This window comes from Melanotaenia boesemani, chromosome 9 (assembly GCF_017639745.1).
Source record: "Melanotaenia boesemani isolate fMelBoe1 chromosome 9, fMelBoe1.pri, whole genome shotgun sequence".
NCBI classification, from domain to species: Eukaryota; Metazoa; Chordata; class Actinopteri; order Atheriniformes; family Melanotaeniidae; genus Melanotaenia; species Melanotaenia boesemani.
Genome location: NC_055690.1, coordinates 13,432,882 through 13,449,823, shown reverse-complemented (window position 1 = coordinate 13,449,823; position 16,942 = coordinate 13,432,882). Strand labels below are relative to the sequence as shown.

The following is a 16,942-nucleotide window of genomic DNA, read 5'->3' as shown; positions in this document are numbered from 1 at the left end:
CATCTGCACATTATTATATACCAGTTTCAGCCTGTGTCACCTGTGCCTCTCCTCATCTCATCTGTCACAATATTTTCCATTTTTTGCTTATAATGTGCTGCAGGCACAATGTAGCCAACCCTCTGTCAAATCAGGGAAAGAAGAAAAGAAGAATAACACAGAGAGAGGACAGAGATGTTAAATTGCATTATGGCTGTTATAGTGGAGAGGTGTATCTCCCTGCAGCTGGCAGCGCATGCGCCTGTGGCTCCTAATGAGCCTGCATTGAGGAACCTGTGTGGAAACAAAAGGCTGTGCTTGTCGGCCATACCAGACCCCTTCACCCACCCTCTCACTGCTCCCCCAGCACTGAGCGTGACAGACCAAGAGCAGAGCGCCGGTCCCTTCCTGGTGGCGTGATTAGATTGGGGCCGAAGTCTCCAGCTGGCAGGCCTGTCTGTGACTGGAGGCGGCCGTCCCCAGCGCTTGTCACTGGCTGACACCTCTGACAGGCAGGGGACAGCTTCAGCAGACAGGTTCATTAAATGGCATTTTTTACAGCTGGGCCTCCAAAAATGAGGGCTGGGCTTTGTCAAATCCCCAAGTCTACAGGGGCCCTGCATGTTGGTTTAGACCAAAGCTTTGTTGTTATGACAAATTTTTTTGATCTGGGTGGTTTGAAATCAGCTTTTTTTCTCCTCTTTAGCCTCTCTTTTGTTGACAGCTAGCCCTTTGGCCTGTACTTTGTCATGGCAGCAAACTGTTCATGTTAGTTGTGTAACAACAGCCAATGCTAAGCTATTATACTGACAATCAGTTTATTGATACATAATTGCAGCTGTTTTCAGATATGTTTCTAAAGAACCTGCAGAGTAGTGCCTGTTTGACATTTTTATTATTCCTTGAGTAATATCATAGTTTTTTATAGTACATGAAAATACCAATGAAGAGCTAAGACATGCTTCTGTTAAACTCAAAATAGTAAATGAATACTAATTCAGAATATTGAACATAACTATTCAGTCTCTAGACATCAGACAGCTCATCACACCCATGATGGACTAAACTATTGTGGCCTGTGCATGATTCACATCTGTCTACCTTGTTCTCCAGCATCTGCATTCAGAAGCCTGCTTCCAGAACATCTGGCTACAGAGTGGTAGCAGGAAAAAAAGCTTCCAAGTCTGCTAGAGAGCTGCTTCTGGCCCCCAACAAAGTGCCTGCAGCTCCATATCCATCCGTCTGTCTAACCTCCCTTCCTCTCTGTGCCTCCACTCTGCATGCTGCCTCCTCAGGGCCATGCTGTCTCTATGACAACTGTTTGAGTAGGGGGTTGCAGAGGTGTCAAGCAGGGGCATTACTGGTAGAAGAGCACCAGAGCTGCTGTGCTGCACATCCAGCATCTCCACCTAATCCAATTTTAATTGAGCTCCAGAGATTTTGGATGAGGCACGGAGGTCGGGCATGAGCTATTCCACAGAGAAATTAAAGCGGCCCAGCTCGTGCTGCACTCCTTCAGCCTGTCACTATTTTAAATGAGCATTAGCATCAGACCTAACCCAGCTCACCATCTCACTGTACCTCTCCACATCGTCCACCCCCACCCCAACACACACTCACACATGCACACACACAGATATCACTAACGTGCTGTAGGGCCTCACTTCCTTACTGCCTGCCCTGTTATATCTTTATTCCCTCACACTATGTCTGAACTGTACCTATGTGTGATTACAACCTGGGGAGTTGATGACGTTTCTCCAGGGTTCATACTGTTGGACAAAAATGTTCAGAGAGATAGGAGGAGGGAGGAGAGGTGTGAGGGGATCATTCTCACCTGCCAGAATGACTATCTTGATTTTCTGTATGTGGACCTTTTATCCCAGTGGTGCTGCACACTCCAATGATTCTTTGTCTTCTCTTTCTTTTCTCTAGCACAATGCTTTTATTGATTATTTATATGTCATGGGCCAGTGGGTTATTTCTTTGTTGTTTCATTGTGCGTTTAAAAACCAACAGAAAACATGTGAAAATAGATATGTTGACAATTTCTGTTTTGTTTGAACATGCCTTGATACTTTTTTTTTGTTGAAAGAAATTAATGGGCTAATACTAATACTGAACTCATGACTGACTTGATTTTGTGAATGTCTTTTAGTTTCTTTAGTATGGAAATAATAGCTTACAGATATAGCTGAAATTTGGTTTTAGTGGTCCAAATAAATAGAAATAACTTATTTGACTCCAAGCTGCCAACGGTGAACGAGGGCAACATTCTTTGTCTCAAAAGCTGTAGGAGGGATGGCCATAAACAAGGCAGAATTCAAAGAAATTCTAAACAATGCAGCGTTGTTCAATTCTTTTATAATAACAAAGCATTAAACAAATGCTGAACACACTGATCTCTCTCTCCTTCAGCATTGGGTTTTTTTTTATGTCAGAGCTTTGACACAGTATGGAAAACAGTTTGTTTACCTATTTTTGTCTAAATAACAATAAAGCAATATCTTACTTCACATTAGGAGTTTGTTTAAATAGATAATAATTTAGAAACTTGTCTCAGTCATAAAAATGGATTGCAGTAAAAAAAACAAGACACGGTTGATGTTTTCAATTATTTACAATTGCTTTTAATACCCAGTAATATGGTGACACTTTTGTCTTATTTTATTCTGTTATTCAGTTTACTTTTTACTCTTTAATTTTTTTTTACTCATTTATATTTCTATATTTTTTGTGCTAATTATTTTGTGTAATTAGCTTTAATGATGTTTTTCTTTTGTGAAACACTTTGGTTACCTGAGGGTTGTTGAAAAGAGCTATACAAATATAGTATTAATATTAAAGTATTATTATTATTATGGTTTTGCTCTATAGAACTTTAAAATTGGATATTTTGACATTGGTAGCACTCCATATGGCCTGTAATTTGGCACAGTCTTAGCTTTTATACAGCCATAATGACCAGAGGACGCTCTTCTCTCTGTGACACCTTCCAGGTGTTGGCATACACTGAGGGTTTACATGGGAAGTGGATGTTCAGTGAGATCCGAGCGGTCTTCTCCAGACGCTACCTCCTGCAGTGCACTGCGATGGAGGTCTTTATGGCCAACAGAAGTAAGTAAAGTACCAATTAGAGATTGTGATTTTCAATACTTTCTTTTTTCCCCCTTTTAAAAAAAAAGTAATTTCTTTCACTGTTCACAGCATCTGTCATGTTCAACTTTCCTGATCAGGCCACAGTAAAGAAAGTGGTCTACAGTCTCCCTAGAGTAGGAGTGGGCACCAGCTATGGACTTCCTCAAGCCAGGTGGGTCAAAGGATGTCATGTTGAAAAATTAGCAAATCCTTGTCAAATATATTTTGTATTGTAATTCATATATGACCACTGTTATCTCCTCTGTGTAGTGTTGTGTGGTACATCTGTTCAGCCTGGCCTGCAGCAGAGTTTATCTGAAGTCCCATTGCTGCACTCATTGAAGTGGATGTGCACTGACCCTGACTGAACTGACCTAATTCTCTGACAGAAATCTCTATACTGCAGGACTGCAGCCAGGTCAAAGACCATTGGAAAAAAATACACTGATTCCCTTTAGACTCAGTGCTAACAGGCCTGTTTATTTACTGCTGCAAAACAAGCGACATCATATTAAATGGATTTAAAGCAAACCACTCCATTTAAGGACTTATAATTAACACCTTGTTTTCGCTTAATTTACTTGAGTGAAAACTGTACGAGTGAACATTTTCTTTTGTTTTTAGTGTGACTTTTTGTGTTCACGCTTGACAGCTCACAAATGACAAATAGCTGCTTATTTGCTTCTGTTATTATTATTCATAGCCACAGTGCTGCTAACAATGTGAGCATAGTTTTTTAAGCATGTTTCTTTTCCTTCTAGGCGAATTTCGTTAGCAACTCCCCGACAGCTTTTCAAATCCTCCAATATGACCCAGCGCTGGCAGAGGAGAGAAATCTCAAACTTTGAGTATCTCATGTTTCTCAACACCATAGCAGGTAAAGATTTAATGTTGTGAACTCATCTGATTTCCAAGTGAAAACTGCTTGAACAGTGAAAGTAGCCGAGAGTACAGAAATAATATTTCTTTCACAGCCATCAGTTAGATTAATACATTTTGACTTCTTTTCTTCCTTGTGCAGGTAAAATTTACAACCCATGAAAGTTTTAAGTTTTAATCTTGTTACTTTAAGGTCAGCCATCAGGATGAATAAACTTTATGTGTCAGTGGTGCTGAAAACATTCTCTAAGTACCCTTAGGTATGTCGTATTTGTTTAAGAATTCACAGTAGCCTTAAGCAGTGCTCAGCATGGTAAACTTCACTGTTCATGTGCAGTTTGAAACAAAGAGCAGGCACAGCAGATTTTTCCAGATAATTAGTGCCTGGCTTTGTGAGTGTGTACACACAAGTGTCGGCGGAGTTGAAAGGTTCTGTTGTCGACTCTCTGATCTGAACTGCAAGTAACAGGGAAGGCAAGAGCGACTGCACGCTACTCTGCTCAGAGAGGTGTCATCCACTCTCTCACTGCATATTCATGCATATTTATATTTAGCTTGTGCTCAAGTTCGATACATTATTGTCAGCTAATTAGATGTAAGGAAGACAGAAAAACATGCCCAAAATTCATTAAAAATCCCTGGTAATGACCTGAGCTGCCAGGAATGTCAGAACAGTGTGGAGTGGGAGACAGGCGGGGGGAGGTAAAGTGCTGGGATGAGGCGCGAATGGGAGGTAGTCTTCTAATTAAACACTATTCCACTGTTATTAACATCCTGCCACCCCCAACTCAGGCCTCAGCACCAGCAGGTCCAACGTCAACACCAACGTCCAACTCATCCTCTACATTCACCCCACTTTTTCCTTTAAAGTGTGTGCCATTAACCTGGATAATTATGCTCTCCAGCTTCCTCTAGACCCTGGCTACTCTGCAGAAGCATTCTCCCTTACTAGCCTGTCAGACACTTTGACTTGCTCAGCTAGATTTAGACTCTCATGCCAACATTTTGCAGAAACACATTTTCTATAGTGGTTAAAGTTGATATTTTGTTGGAAATTTTCAGAAACTTTGGAAGACATTGGCCATCTCATGAAAGAGCAAAAATATTCAGCATTTATCTGCCTTTGTAAATTTCAACCGTAAAATGTTAACTTATTAATATGAAATTGTCCATATTTTTGCGTCAATTTCTTTACTATTTCCTGTGTAATGAAGCCGTTGTAATGTGTGGCTCTGATGTAGTCCTAGGCCTAAAGATTCATCCTTTCAGCATGTCTCAGTGATGGGTGTGAATGCGTTCTGGAAAATAGGGTACGTTATACAGTATATATGCATTTTTCTGTATTAATAGCTAGATGAACTGATGCCTAAAAACCCATTTATGCTTGACACAGAAGATGCATACGCAGACGGACAGACAGATTCATCCGTGTTCTGCATTGATTACGCATGTAATTTGGTCTGTTTTCAGGGAGCTTAGCTATCCCTCGCTTGACGCAGAAGATAGAGCAATACCACCTGAAATCGCGGGGGCAGTGCTGAGCAGAATAGCTGAAACAAACCAGAGAAGAAGGGTCAGGAAGAGAACAGCCTCCGAATCCATCCTACTAACCCACACTCCATTTGGCCTGTAATGAAGGCTGCTGGTGATGCATCCTTCGCAGCCTCACTTCTCCTGGAATTCATTGTGCACATGACGGCTGCAAATGAGCAACTAAGAGCCAAAGAATACGTTTTGTCTTTTTTTTTTTTAAACCACACTTTAGTAGAAAGGTGACAAAACCAAGTACATTAAAAACATGTTTGTTAAATGGTGGCATTAAAATTCTGTAATATTTGATATTCATGGATTTTTAAGGGGTAAATGAAGTGTCTACCAGCAAGAAAACAACAGAGCCTCAGATAGATTTTTTTTTTTTTTTTTTTTTTTTTTTACATTATTACTCGGTCAGTGTTACCATTCACTAAAGTGTCCTATGATATGTAAACAGTAATTTCAGAGGATTAAATGATTTAATGTCCCACATTGCTGCTTTGGGAAATATTTGTTAGCTAGGTAGGCTGTCCCATTGCACAAAAGGTTAGCAGACTTTGAAGTGTGCAGACTATGTATGACACTCCTTAGCCTACATAGTCTGCACACTTTGAAGTGTGTAGACCCTGAATTGGGACACAGCTTACATCAAAGCGATGCATTACTGCTGCCAAACGGTGTCTGAATCTGATTTTGGCTCGCAGGAGTAAACCCTGAACTTAACACTGCCCAATAGTGGAGGAATTGACTTAACAACCATGACAACACATAAGATGCCTGAAGGTATGAGGACGGCAACATATGACAATGTTTCAAATAGACGTCCCTATTTACATACTTAAGGGAGCATAAATGGGCCTTTAGGAATATGGTTCATTTTTGATTGTAAATTAATGTATTTACTTTTTTAAGTGTCATTTTGCTTTTGAACCAATGTATTTTGCTAAATTTATTATCTATTACCTATTAGCATTAGAAATTAAAACAAAATTATCTATAGCAGCTCTATCCCAACACCGGATTACAAAAATTCCTCCCCTCTGATCTCAAAGAAAAAACCAAATATTCCTGACAACCCAGGGCATGCTGTTAGATTTTCCCATGGAGCCTATGGTGCTTTTTTAAAAAAAAAATATCCATCTGAAAATCATGTTTCCACCCCCAGAATTTAGAGAAAGTCCACATCCAGTAAATCAGTGATTCAGACTTGCAGTGATGTTCCCAGGCTTTTAGTGTAGTGAATCTATATCTCTATAATTACATCCATTCCATACAACAGAGAGTTTTAAATGTTCTTTGTAAACTTGGAGACAGGCCAGTCATGACTCCCACATCTACTTACAAAGCGATCCCAGAAGGCTATGTCAAGGCCTGTATGCAGAAAACATTCTCACATTTACTGCTATTAGTGTATGTATTTGTATTTCCTGGGCAGATTCTTTATGAAAGTGTTGAAGGAACTCTGTCCGGTGGGGGTTCTGAGATCAAGGCTTCTTGGAATGTTGCATACTGATCTCCAAAAGTAACTACAGCCTCAAGTGTACCCTGCCCTGCTGTCAACCCTTCTGTTCCTCTCCAAAACTTCATCACTCACAGATTTCTGTCTGCTCTGTGTCTAGGGAGGACATACAATGACCTAAACCAATACCCAGTCTTTCCCTGGGTCCTCACCAACTATGACTCTGAGGAGCTCGACTTGACCTTGCCAGGGAACTTCAGAGATCTCTCAAAGGTAAAGGGCCAAGCACCTGAACATAATGAAGAGTGCCAATTAAAAGGCAGCAGGACTTGATAGCTGGGGATTTTCATACAATGTGGTGTTTAGTGTCGAAAGAATGCACACTGAACTCAAGAGGTAAACTTGGGAAAGTGGAAATTGTCAATTGTAACATCCTGAAATGCACTTTTATACTTTATATAAGTTTACTCCCCATTTGGTTAAGGTGCTGCCTTATCTCAGCATAGACAATTCTTCACAAAGTCAATGATGCTGTCTTGATAGGAGGCCACCAAGTCCCATCCTTACTAGATTGGAAAAAAATACTTCCTTACATTTGGAAAACACATGATGAAACAGTCCTATGCATTGGTTTCACCATCAAGTGGTATTCACAATTGCTGAAATGCATAGTTGTTAAATAAAGCATACCCATAAGCCATTTAAACAAGAAATTTGTAGTTTGCTGTTCTTCAAGTTTCAAGTTGTTTATTTGTCAAATGCACATACAAGATGGCAGTGAAATGTAGTTGTACATGCATCCAAGGCTGTGCACACCTATTTACCACCAGTAAAATTACAACAACACAGTAATCAACTAAAAAGACATAAATATAAATAAAATAATTGTGCATGGTATACACAGACTGACTATATATATATATATATATATATACATATATATATATAATGTACATGGTGTACAATATATAAACCTTAGAATAGTGACATGATTAAATGACAGTGCTTTTCAGCAGAAAGTAGGACACTGTGCCAGTGTCACTACAGGGCAGAGTTCACAGTTCTGATGGCCCGAGGGAAGAAGCGCCTCCTGATTCTTTCTGTGTTTGCCTTAATGAGCCTTAGGCACTGGCCAGAGCACAGAGCTCATGACCATGTTCGCTCTGGCTGTTGTTCGCCTCATGAAGATGTCCTGGAGGGTGGGGTGTTTTGTACCCATGGTACGCTCTGCTGTCCTCAGCACCCTCTGCAGGGCCCTCTGGTCACAACCAGTAGCCTACTGTTCCTGTACCACTGAGTGATGATACCAGTCAGAAAAATCTCCACCACTCCTGTATGGAACATCCTCATGGTTTTCAGAGAAACTCTGAATTTTCTCAGTTGTCTGAGGTGAAAAGGGTACTGCTTTGCTTTCTTTATCTGTCTATGTGCAGAGTCCAGGATATATCCTCTGTGATGTGCACACCTAGGTACTTGAAACTGCACACGCTCTTCACCAGAGTCCTTTTAACCCTTAGTGGGGTGTGGTTCCTCTGCTGTCTCTTACCATAGTCAAAAATCATCTCCTTAGTTTGGTCTACATTTAGCAGGAGGTTGTTAGCATGGCACCACTCTGCCAGTTTCTACACCTCCCCTGTATACACCCGCTTATCATCATCATCATTGTTGCAACCAACCATGGACTCCACTCCATCTCTGTACCTCTGCTTAGCATACTTTACCGCGCATCGCAGTCTGTATGACATCACTTTGTAGTCGTCCATCCTGCCGGTGAGAAGTCCCGAGTTGTAGGCGGTAGTGCGCTCCCTCAGTGGTTTGGGGATATACTTGTTCACCTATAGTTTCTGGTTCGGGAAAACCCAGACTGTCGCCATGGGAACGACATTATCTATCAGCTTAGCAATGAAGTCTGTCATCACCTAAAGTTGCTGACATCCCATGAACTGGACTGGAGCCATGGCCCAGTCGACATACATGGCCTCCACCTGGTCGTTCCAGCACCTCATCTGCCTCGTGGAGACCCCCTCCTATGCTGTCCTTTGTTTGTTCTTTCGCACAAGGAAAATGGCAGCGGAATCCGATTTGCCAAGAAGATGCACAGACACCGCTTTGTAGCCCTCTTTGAGTGGTGTGTAACAGTGGTCCAAGATGTTATTCCCTCTGGTGGCACATGTTACATGTTGATAAAAGGTCGGCATAACTTTTTTAGGTTAGTCTTGTTAAAATCCCCTGCCATGATAAAAGCAGCATCCAGGTGTTTGGTCTTGTGTTTGGGACACAGCATATCGTGTAGGTCCAATAGCGGGGTGTTGGCGTCAGCGTGTGGTGAAATGCATATGGCAGTCACGATGGTGGTTGTCAATTCCCAGGGGAGATAGAATGGCTGGCACATGATGAAGAGATGTTCCAAATCTGGCGAGCACGTGGTGGAGAGAGTTTTGGTGTTTTGGAGGTTGCACCAGTTGTTGTTCACTATAAACCAAACTCCACCTTTAGACTTGCCTGATTTCTCCATTTTGTCCTTGTGGAAAGCAGAGAAGGATTCTGACGGTGATATGGCCCGGTCTAGCACCAAAGGAATGAGCCATGTTTCCATCAGGCAGAAAATGTTGCAGTTGCAGTGTTGCAGTTGCCAAATGTTGCATTGGAAAACTTGTTTGAAACAGGATTTCCAGTGTCCAAAAGTGTGCTGCAGTCATAATTTATCCTGCCTGAGATAACTGGGATAGCAAAAGTCAGGAAAACTAAATAAAAAAGAAATAAAACACACAGTCTAAGTAAAGCAGTCCGGAAGGCCACGCTATCTTAACTAGATGGAACACATTGCAATGCTAACAATGTGATGATGATGATAACAATAACAATGGTAAATGTTAAAAGTGAAATAGAAAATTTGAATGTATATTAGAGTAACCTCAGTTTCTATTCCATCTGCACTTTCTTTGGCATACGCAATGGATTATAGGAGCTTTGACGACAGCAAGGTTACACAGAAGCCTCTTTAAAATGTCACTGAAGTAAGGACTAAGTCCTTAAAAGATTCCTTGACATCAGAACAGCCCTTTGTTGAGATTTGATGACGTTACATACAAATAAAGTAAAATAGCTATTAGAGATCCTTCCTTAACTTTGAGAAGCACCAAGTGTATAGTCTGAAACTTTAATGTTTTTATGTAGGTTTTTTCTTCTTTCTTTTTTTTTAAATGTTTTATTAGCCTTCATAATCTGAATTTACAAGCCAAAAATATGTTGCTGAAATAAGTGAAAGGATGTGGATTCAGATTCCTATTTGAGAAATTCTTTCAGCTGTAACTTATCTTTGGTTTTATTTTAGATGTGCAAACTTGTTGGGCTTTGATACTAAAATGCAGGCTAGAGTATGGAAAACATTATTTTTTCATATATAGCCTTGACTATCCTGTATGTGCCTGACAAAGCCTCAGTATGTGACAGAATGGTAGTGCAAATGTACCTTTTTGATTTGAAAATGGTTCAGAGACAGAAATGAATCATAAATGAACCAACAAATGCATTGCTTGCATTTTGCTTTGGTAACTGTGCAAGCCAACAATTTCTCCAGTGACCTTAAGAAAAGCTAAGCTATGCATTCAAGTAAACTAATTATTTGAAATATAATATGGCAAATGTGTACAAAATTATTGTATAATGTAAAACAATCCTTCTGATACTCAAGATAATGACATGTTTGAAACCAAATTTAATACTTGAACATACTTCATTATAGTTTAGACAACAAATGTTTTAATAGCTGTCATAAGATAAAACATATGATCACATCATGATCAGCTCAAACACAATAAGTAATAATGAGAATATCTCACAGACTCACCCTATAAACAGACAAACCCAAATCATAAATTGTTAACTTACTTCTGATAAAACCTTCTGCTAAATTACTAAATATAAACATTTAATCTCAGGATAAAGCACAACTAAGACATGTTTTTGATTGTTTTTATTTTCTTATTTATTAAATACTATCACACAACTGCTTGGAAACACTTTTTCAGGTTTGATGTGATGATAAAAGCAAGTCACACACAGTTTCAGTGAAAAATGTTCTAAATGTAGCAATACAGAAACATGTCAAGCTGTTCAACGATCTGTAGCCCTGATAGTCTGCCATTTTATCTTTGATTGCAAGGGAGAAGGGAAAAACTCTGCCCCAGACTGTGGCCTGGTTTACTGGTCTACCCCCCACCCCACCTCCCTCCTCATCTCTCGCTCCTGCACACTGCTGTTCACTGACCTGAATACAGTCGCATTCCTGTCTGAGCTCTCTCTTTCATTTTATTGCTGCCTCATTCCCTCTGGTTTCCCTCTAAGCACCAAAATTCTGACCAAGAGCCCCATCTTGCCATCTCACTTCCCAACAGTTTGTATCAATTTTCAGGTTTTCAAAGCATGTTTTTAAGACATGTCATCTGTTCTGTACTGGGAAGAAGGTGAACTTTGAAATTCTAAAAGAAAGTCATTTAAAAACAGTCACAGACTGACTGGAATTTTTAAAACTGATTTTGAGTATCTTTCATTTCAGTGCACCCAGAGCACATTGGACAAACATCTTAGCTATGTCTTACCACTCTCATTTCAGCATTTATTGGCTTTACCTAAAGGGTAACCAGGTGGGCTGAGAAAGCCATAGATTGGTGTGGATACTGTATGTGTTGAGGGTGGTTGATCAAGGCTGAGCCACATGCAACCCTACTGCCCTGGGGAGACAGTTATGTATTGTAATGTATTCCAGTGACATCCTTCCATGCTGTTTACAGGCCTGAACTGCCTTCATTAGCATGAGTTCACAGCTCGTGTCTCCTGACAGTTGTCCTTGGAACCCCGGGGCTCTTTCCTCCAAAAGTTCACTGCCAGTATAGCAGAGAGGGACAGAGGCCTCTTCTCTGCTTGGTCTGCTCTTTTGTTCAATTATGGATTAGTGGCTGAAGAAAAGTCTCTGGAGACTTGTTCATTGTAAAGGAAGGTTAAGTGTCATTTTAAGGAGATTGTCCAGTGTATGTGGTTGTATTTTAAAAATGTGATATGTGTATTAACTAAGGAAGGGCATCATGTCAGATTTGAAATAGTTGGCCATTTCTTTTTTTTTATTAATTTCTATTTATTTTTCCAATAAATACCAACAATTCAATCATTTTAAGGAGCAAAAATGTGTAACACAGCTTCACAACAACTTTGACATGATTTTCAACAACAGTTGTTAAAGCTCAAGCAAAAGCAAGTTTTTTAGATACTGGGCTACAACCACATTTCTGTCTGTTTCTAATAAAATTCAATGGCTCTGGTCAACAGACGGTATGTATAAGAATTAAAATGAATGTTGGCAACATGACATCATCCGCTGTTTTGTAAATTACAACTTTTAAGTTTTAACATTAACATTTAGGTGTCATTCTTTCACTTAGGCTTTTGGAGCCAGAGGGGAATTATAAAGAGGGCATCTGAGGGAGAGGATACTTTCCACTTCCACTGGGTAAATTGTCACTGAAAGCACCTGTCAGTGATACACAATAAATAAATAAATAATCATCCATGTACAGTTTTAATAAAGGGACAAATTATTCATTTATAGACATTTTTCCCTGCTTTGAGCATGTTTTGTTAACTCACAACTGAAGTTAAGCTCCAGTGGTAATTTAAGAAGCTGCCATTTTTAGCACAGTGGGATCTAAAAACTGGTAACAGTGACTCCACAACCCCCTTTAACAAATTAAAAAAGACTGTAGCTTATTCTATATTTATACTTAGAACGTTATTACTAATTAATGCTTTATTTAAAGGCCTGTTTATTTTCTTATTCATTTATAATATGGTTAAATAATATCTAATCATCAAAGTTAATGTCGCTGAGTTGCAGAATCATAAAGACACACTGTCTTTTTTAATTCTTAGACAGAAAATCATCACAACTTGTGAGTTAGTCTCACATGATCCCATACTATATCTTTCTTTCCCACAGATCATACCTGAGACTATAGCTTCTCATGCATTCATGACTCACTGTCACCTGGACAGCATTGTTTAAACTGCTTGAGGTCTGATCTGCTCAATATCTTCCCAAACTTGTACACACCTACAGTTACCTGCTGGTTGAGCAGTCATTTGGCTGTAAACTGTGCTATTGGATGCTGTATTGCTTTTCCTTGAGGCTAAACTTCTGCATATTTGTATGTCAGGTTCATTCATGCAGTGAAGTGTTTTGTTAGATTCTAATGATTATTTCTTGATGAAGTGACAAGTGGATGATAGATGGAGGGAAGCTAATCTTCCTCATAGCTGTTAAATGATGTGATGGAAATCAATTTAATTGCAAAAGAAAGTGAAAGGAGCAGATGTGGGTTAAGACTGCTTCTTTATACACTGACTACAACTAATGACATGTATTTAATTTAAATTGTAATTTTGAGTAGGCACTTTTTAACAACTATAATTGAATCTGATATATTTAAACTGTATGCTAATATTCTATATTTTCTCTATATTTCCTCTATATTTCCTCTATATTCTATATTTTCCTCGTTAAACATGTGATAGATACAGAAAAACCTATTTCTGTTTGTTTTCTTGTTTTTGCATCTGCACCCTAAACTGAACACAAAGTTTCAACAATACTTGCAGAGCAACTCCCCCCCTAACTTTCCCATCCATAATGGAGCATTACTTATCCTCAGTTCCACTCCAGACAGCCTGTTTTGAAGCACATCTGCTTTATCTTGAGTTGGAGCAACTTGATTTCATTAGACTAGAGCTTCGTGCCACCCTGCTTCTGACAAGGGAAGCAAAACGGACTATGACTTCTTTTGACAGAGCACCATAGCAACATACTGTAATGCAATTTCTTTTGAAATATAAAATGCAATATGCCTCTTTGAGAGGAAACTAAAATATAACCAAACAAAGGGAGATACTGTCTGTATACTCACCCACCAATAGCCATGCTCATTTCCTGCATCTTTGGAGTTTAACACCAGCATGATCCAGATTGAATCTGAAGCCAATCTCAGTTTGATCATCCTTTGCTTAGTTGTGATGATGTATTTTAGTAGGTCAGGTGTTACAAAATAAATGATCTCTGACTGGAGAAACTGTGGAACTGTCTGATGCAGTTTTTTCATTTCCCTTTACCTGTGATCAATGTGATATACAGAGCAAAGAAGAGTTGTTTTTCTTTGTTGCACAATGGTAATCAAAGCTGGATTGGAGTTTATCAAAAGATGGTGTGCATGACAGGACTAAAAGCTCTTAAAGTCCACAGAAGTGCTCATGTTATCTCATCTTAAATGTTTTTTTTTATATATTTAAAATTAAATGTTTAATCAATCATGCATTCTTTTCCTACTTTAGCCTACTTTAGTTTAGTTAAAACAAACTCTAATTCTCTCTCTCTGTACATATATATATATATATATATACAATATTTGGTGGGAGTTACTTGAGCAGAAAATAAAATGTGACATTTCCATATTATACATAGTGGATTTTGCCCATGAGGCCAAGGCAACACATTCAGGCTGTGTGGAGATGTACAATATTTGTACTAACTTGGAAAGAGTCTTCTATTTTATGCTTGAACTCTCCCAGGAACAACAGTGCAGGAGCTTCATTATGCAAAGCCTCCATGTTCCTGCAACATGGTGTATTTTCTTGGCATGCATACTGTGGAAGAAGTGTCTCTCGCAATGCAACACTTTAAATTCACATCATTGCTTTTGTATGTGCTTTACTTCACAGTCACCACTTTGAGATATTTTACCCATGTTTTACAACCAATGTTGAGGACATTTTTTTGAATTATTATAGAAAATTATTGATAGTTCCAGAAATATCAAAATATTAGCAGTGACTACAGGTGCAGTCACAAACATTGTCCAGGTACAGGTGAAACAAGACATTGAAAAAGAACAGGCATAGCATGTGAAGGAGTCAATCTGTTGCATGGGGATCAATCAATCAAATTTTATTCATAGAGCACTTTTTCATACATAGAATAAGATTTTCCAAGATGGAGAAGTGAAGTTTGTTCTACACTGTTTATTTATGGAGAACCAAAGAAAACTTGTTAATCAAACTCTTTTAAGCTTTCAGAACAGTTGTAGCTTTTATTGCTTCCATCGCTTTAATGTTTACATAAATTTATCACCTTTCTATGTAAATTCACCCCTTTTTTATGTCTATATGAATTTTTCACAATGTAATTTATCAATGACACATTTTTAATTTCCTGAATCATACCAGCAACACAGAATCACAGCAAAACAGACATAAGGACAAAAAATTCCTCTACTGATTTGTGTCCACAACCACCCTGTTTTTGTTTTTTTTCTCTATGCTGTACATGGAAAAACTCAATAAAGCAGCACAGGGATACCACAGCTTGTCAAATACCCATGAAATGAGGGTTGTGTCACTTTTAAGAGGTGATTTGCAGATGAAGCTGCAGAAATGATCATGAAGTTAAACAGTAAAATCAGTCTCCTCTTCTAACAAGTCTTGTTAAAGGTAACCTCACTTCTCCAAATGTAATTTTAAGATTCATTTGCCGTTCCATTGCTTTCTATACACTGCAGACTACTGGGTAAAGGCTGTAATGTAATAATTTGAGGTTAGGAATTACAATCTACATGGTTGAGGTTCAGAAAGTCATTAAATGCAGGTATGCACTTTATATAATCTCTATAATAACTTATAGCAGCTACATTTTGAACAGTTTTAAGCAGTCAGTTCTCCATGACATGACAGTTAAATGTGAAGAATAACTTCTTCAGTGATGTGGGTTTTTTGTAATTCAGTCATACAATTATCTCTGCTCACCAACCACACAAGTTTGCTGGGAACAAACATTATTAGCGCTACAATGCAAGCTTACATAGCTGAACAACTTGGGAACACTGTGAGACCAATTTAACTTCATTCATGTAGAGCCTAATGGAAGAATTCATAGGAAATACCTTGTCAAGTAACATGTTTTTGTATTCCTTCCGTGTAACGTGGAACTTCAAGATGTGGTTAGCATAGTCAGGAAAAGTTTTGATAGCAGGGGAATAAGTACAAATTTCCTTTTTTTGCATGGCCAGAATGTGGAAATGTATATAACCCTATAAAATCCTTCCGGTCACAATGATCTTTGTATCGCATTTTCTTATCTGTAATGAAATATTTGAGCTAATTTTACTTTAAAAGCTTTGTCTTTTGTCCTAGAATATTGTTTGCAAGAAAAAACATTCAATCACATAAATCAAAATATTGCAAAATCAGGCATTTTGCAAACTTTTTACTTATGACTATTGTGTGAACTGTGCCTTATTGCTTCGTTGCACTCTCAAGTGTTACCTGGAATTGTCTTTTCTTTCACTCTTCTCTCTCTGTCACATAAAGAACTAGTATTTTTTGTACAGCTCTAAACTGTATTAGTCACACTAGCAGCGGTTTTACTGAGTGTGAGACGTCTTGTGGCTTGCACCCCAATCCAGCTGGGCCACAACGTCACATGCAAGGCTATTATCACCCCATAAATCTATGTAGATCTCAATAGACTTCTCTTCTGGTCTATTCAATTGTGCTAACACTGATGTGAACCGCCATTAAAGTTTAAGGAAGAAGGAGGGAATAAAGTCTCCATTTAGTTTTAACTTAGTTGACTAAGTGTTTCAGGAATGTACTTTGTGTCACACAAATATGATTGTAATCATCACAATGAAGAAGAGCATCAGTTAGTCTATTATGTTTTAGACAAGGTGAATGTGCCCAGGAGTTATGGTGTTGTTTTAATGATCCAATTAGAAAATATGCCTATTAGGCATCAGTCTCAGACCATTCAGAATTGATGGCTTTTACTCTAGTTCTTTTGACTCCTGCACTCCATTTTTAGGTAGAAAAGCTGCTATTGATTACATTACCAGTCTCCCCTTCCCCTTGTGTTAC

At 38.8% G+C, this 16,942-nt stretch overlaps 1 protein-coding gene across 1 annotated transcript in view; it reads left to right on the top strand.

Moving 5' to 3' along the window:
• Positions 1–16,942, top strand: part of nbeab (neurobeachin b) — a 188,041-nt gene that overhangs the window by 147,597 nt on the left and 23,502 nt on the right. The window contains 4 exon segments of the mRNA XM_041993838.1: positions 2,979–3,096; positions 3,187–3,289; positions 3,879–3,994; positions 7,149–7,261. Of these exon segments, the coding sequence (XP_041849772.1) occupies positions 2,979–3,096; positions 3,187–3,289; positions 3,879–3,994; positions 7,149–7,261 (450 nt within the window).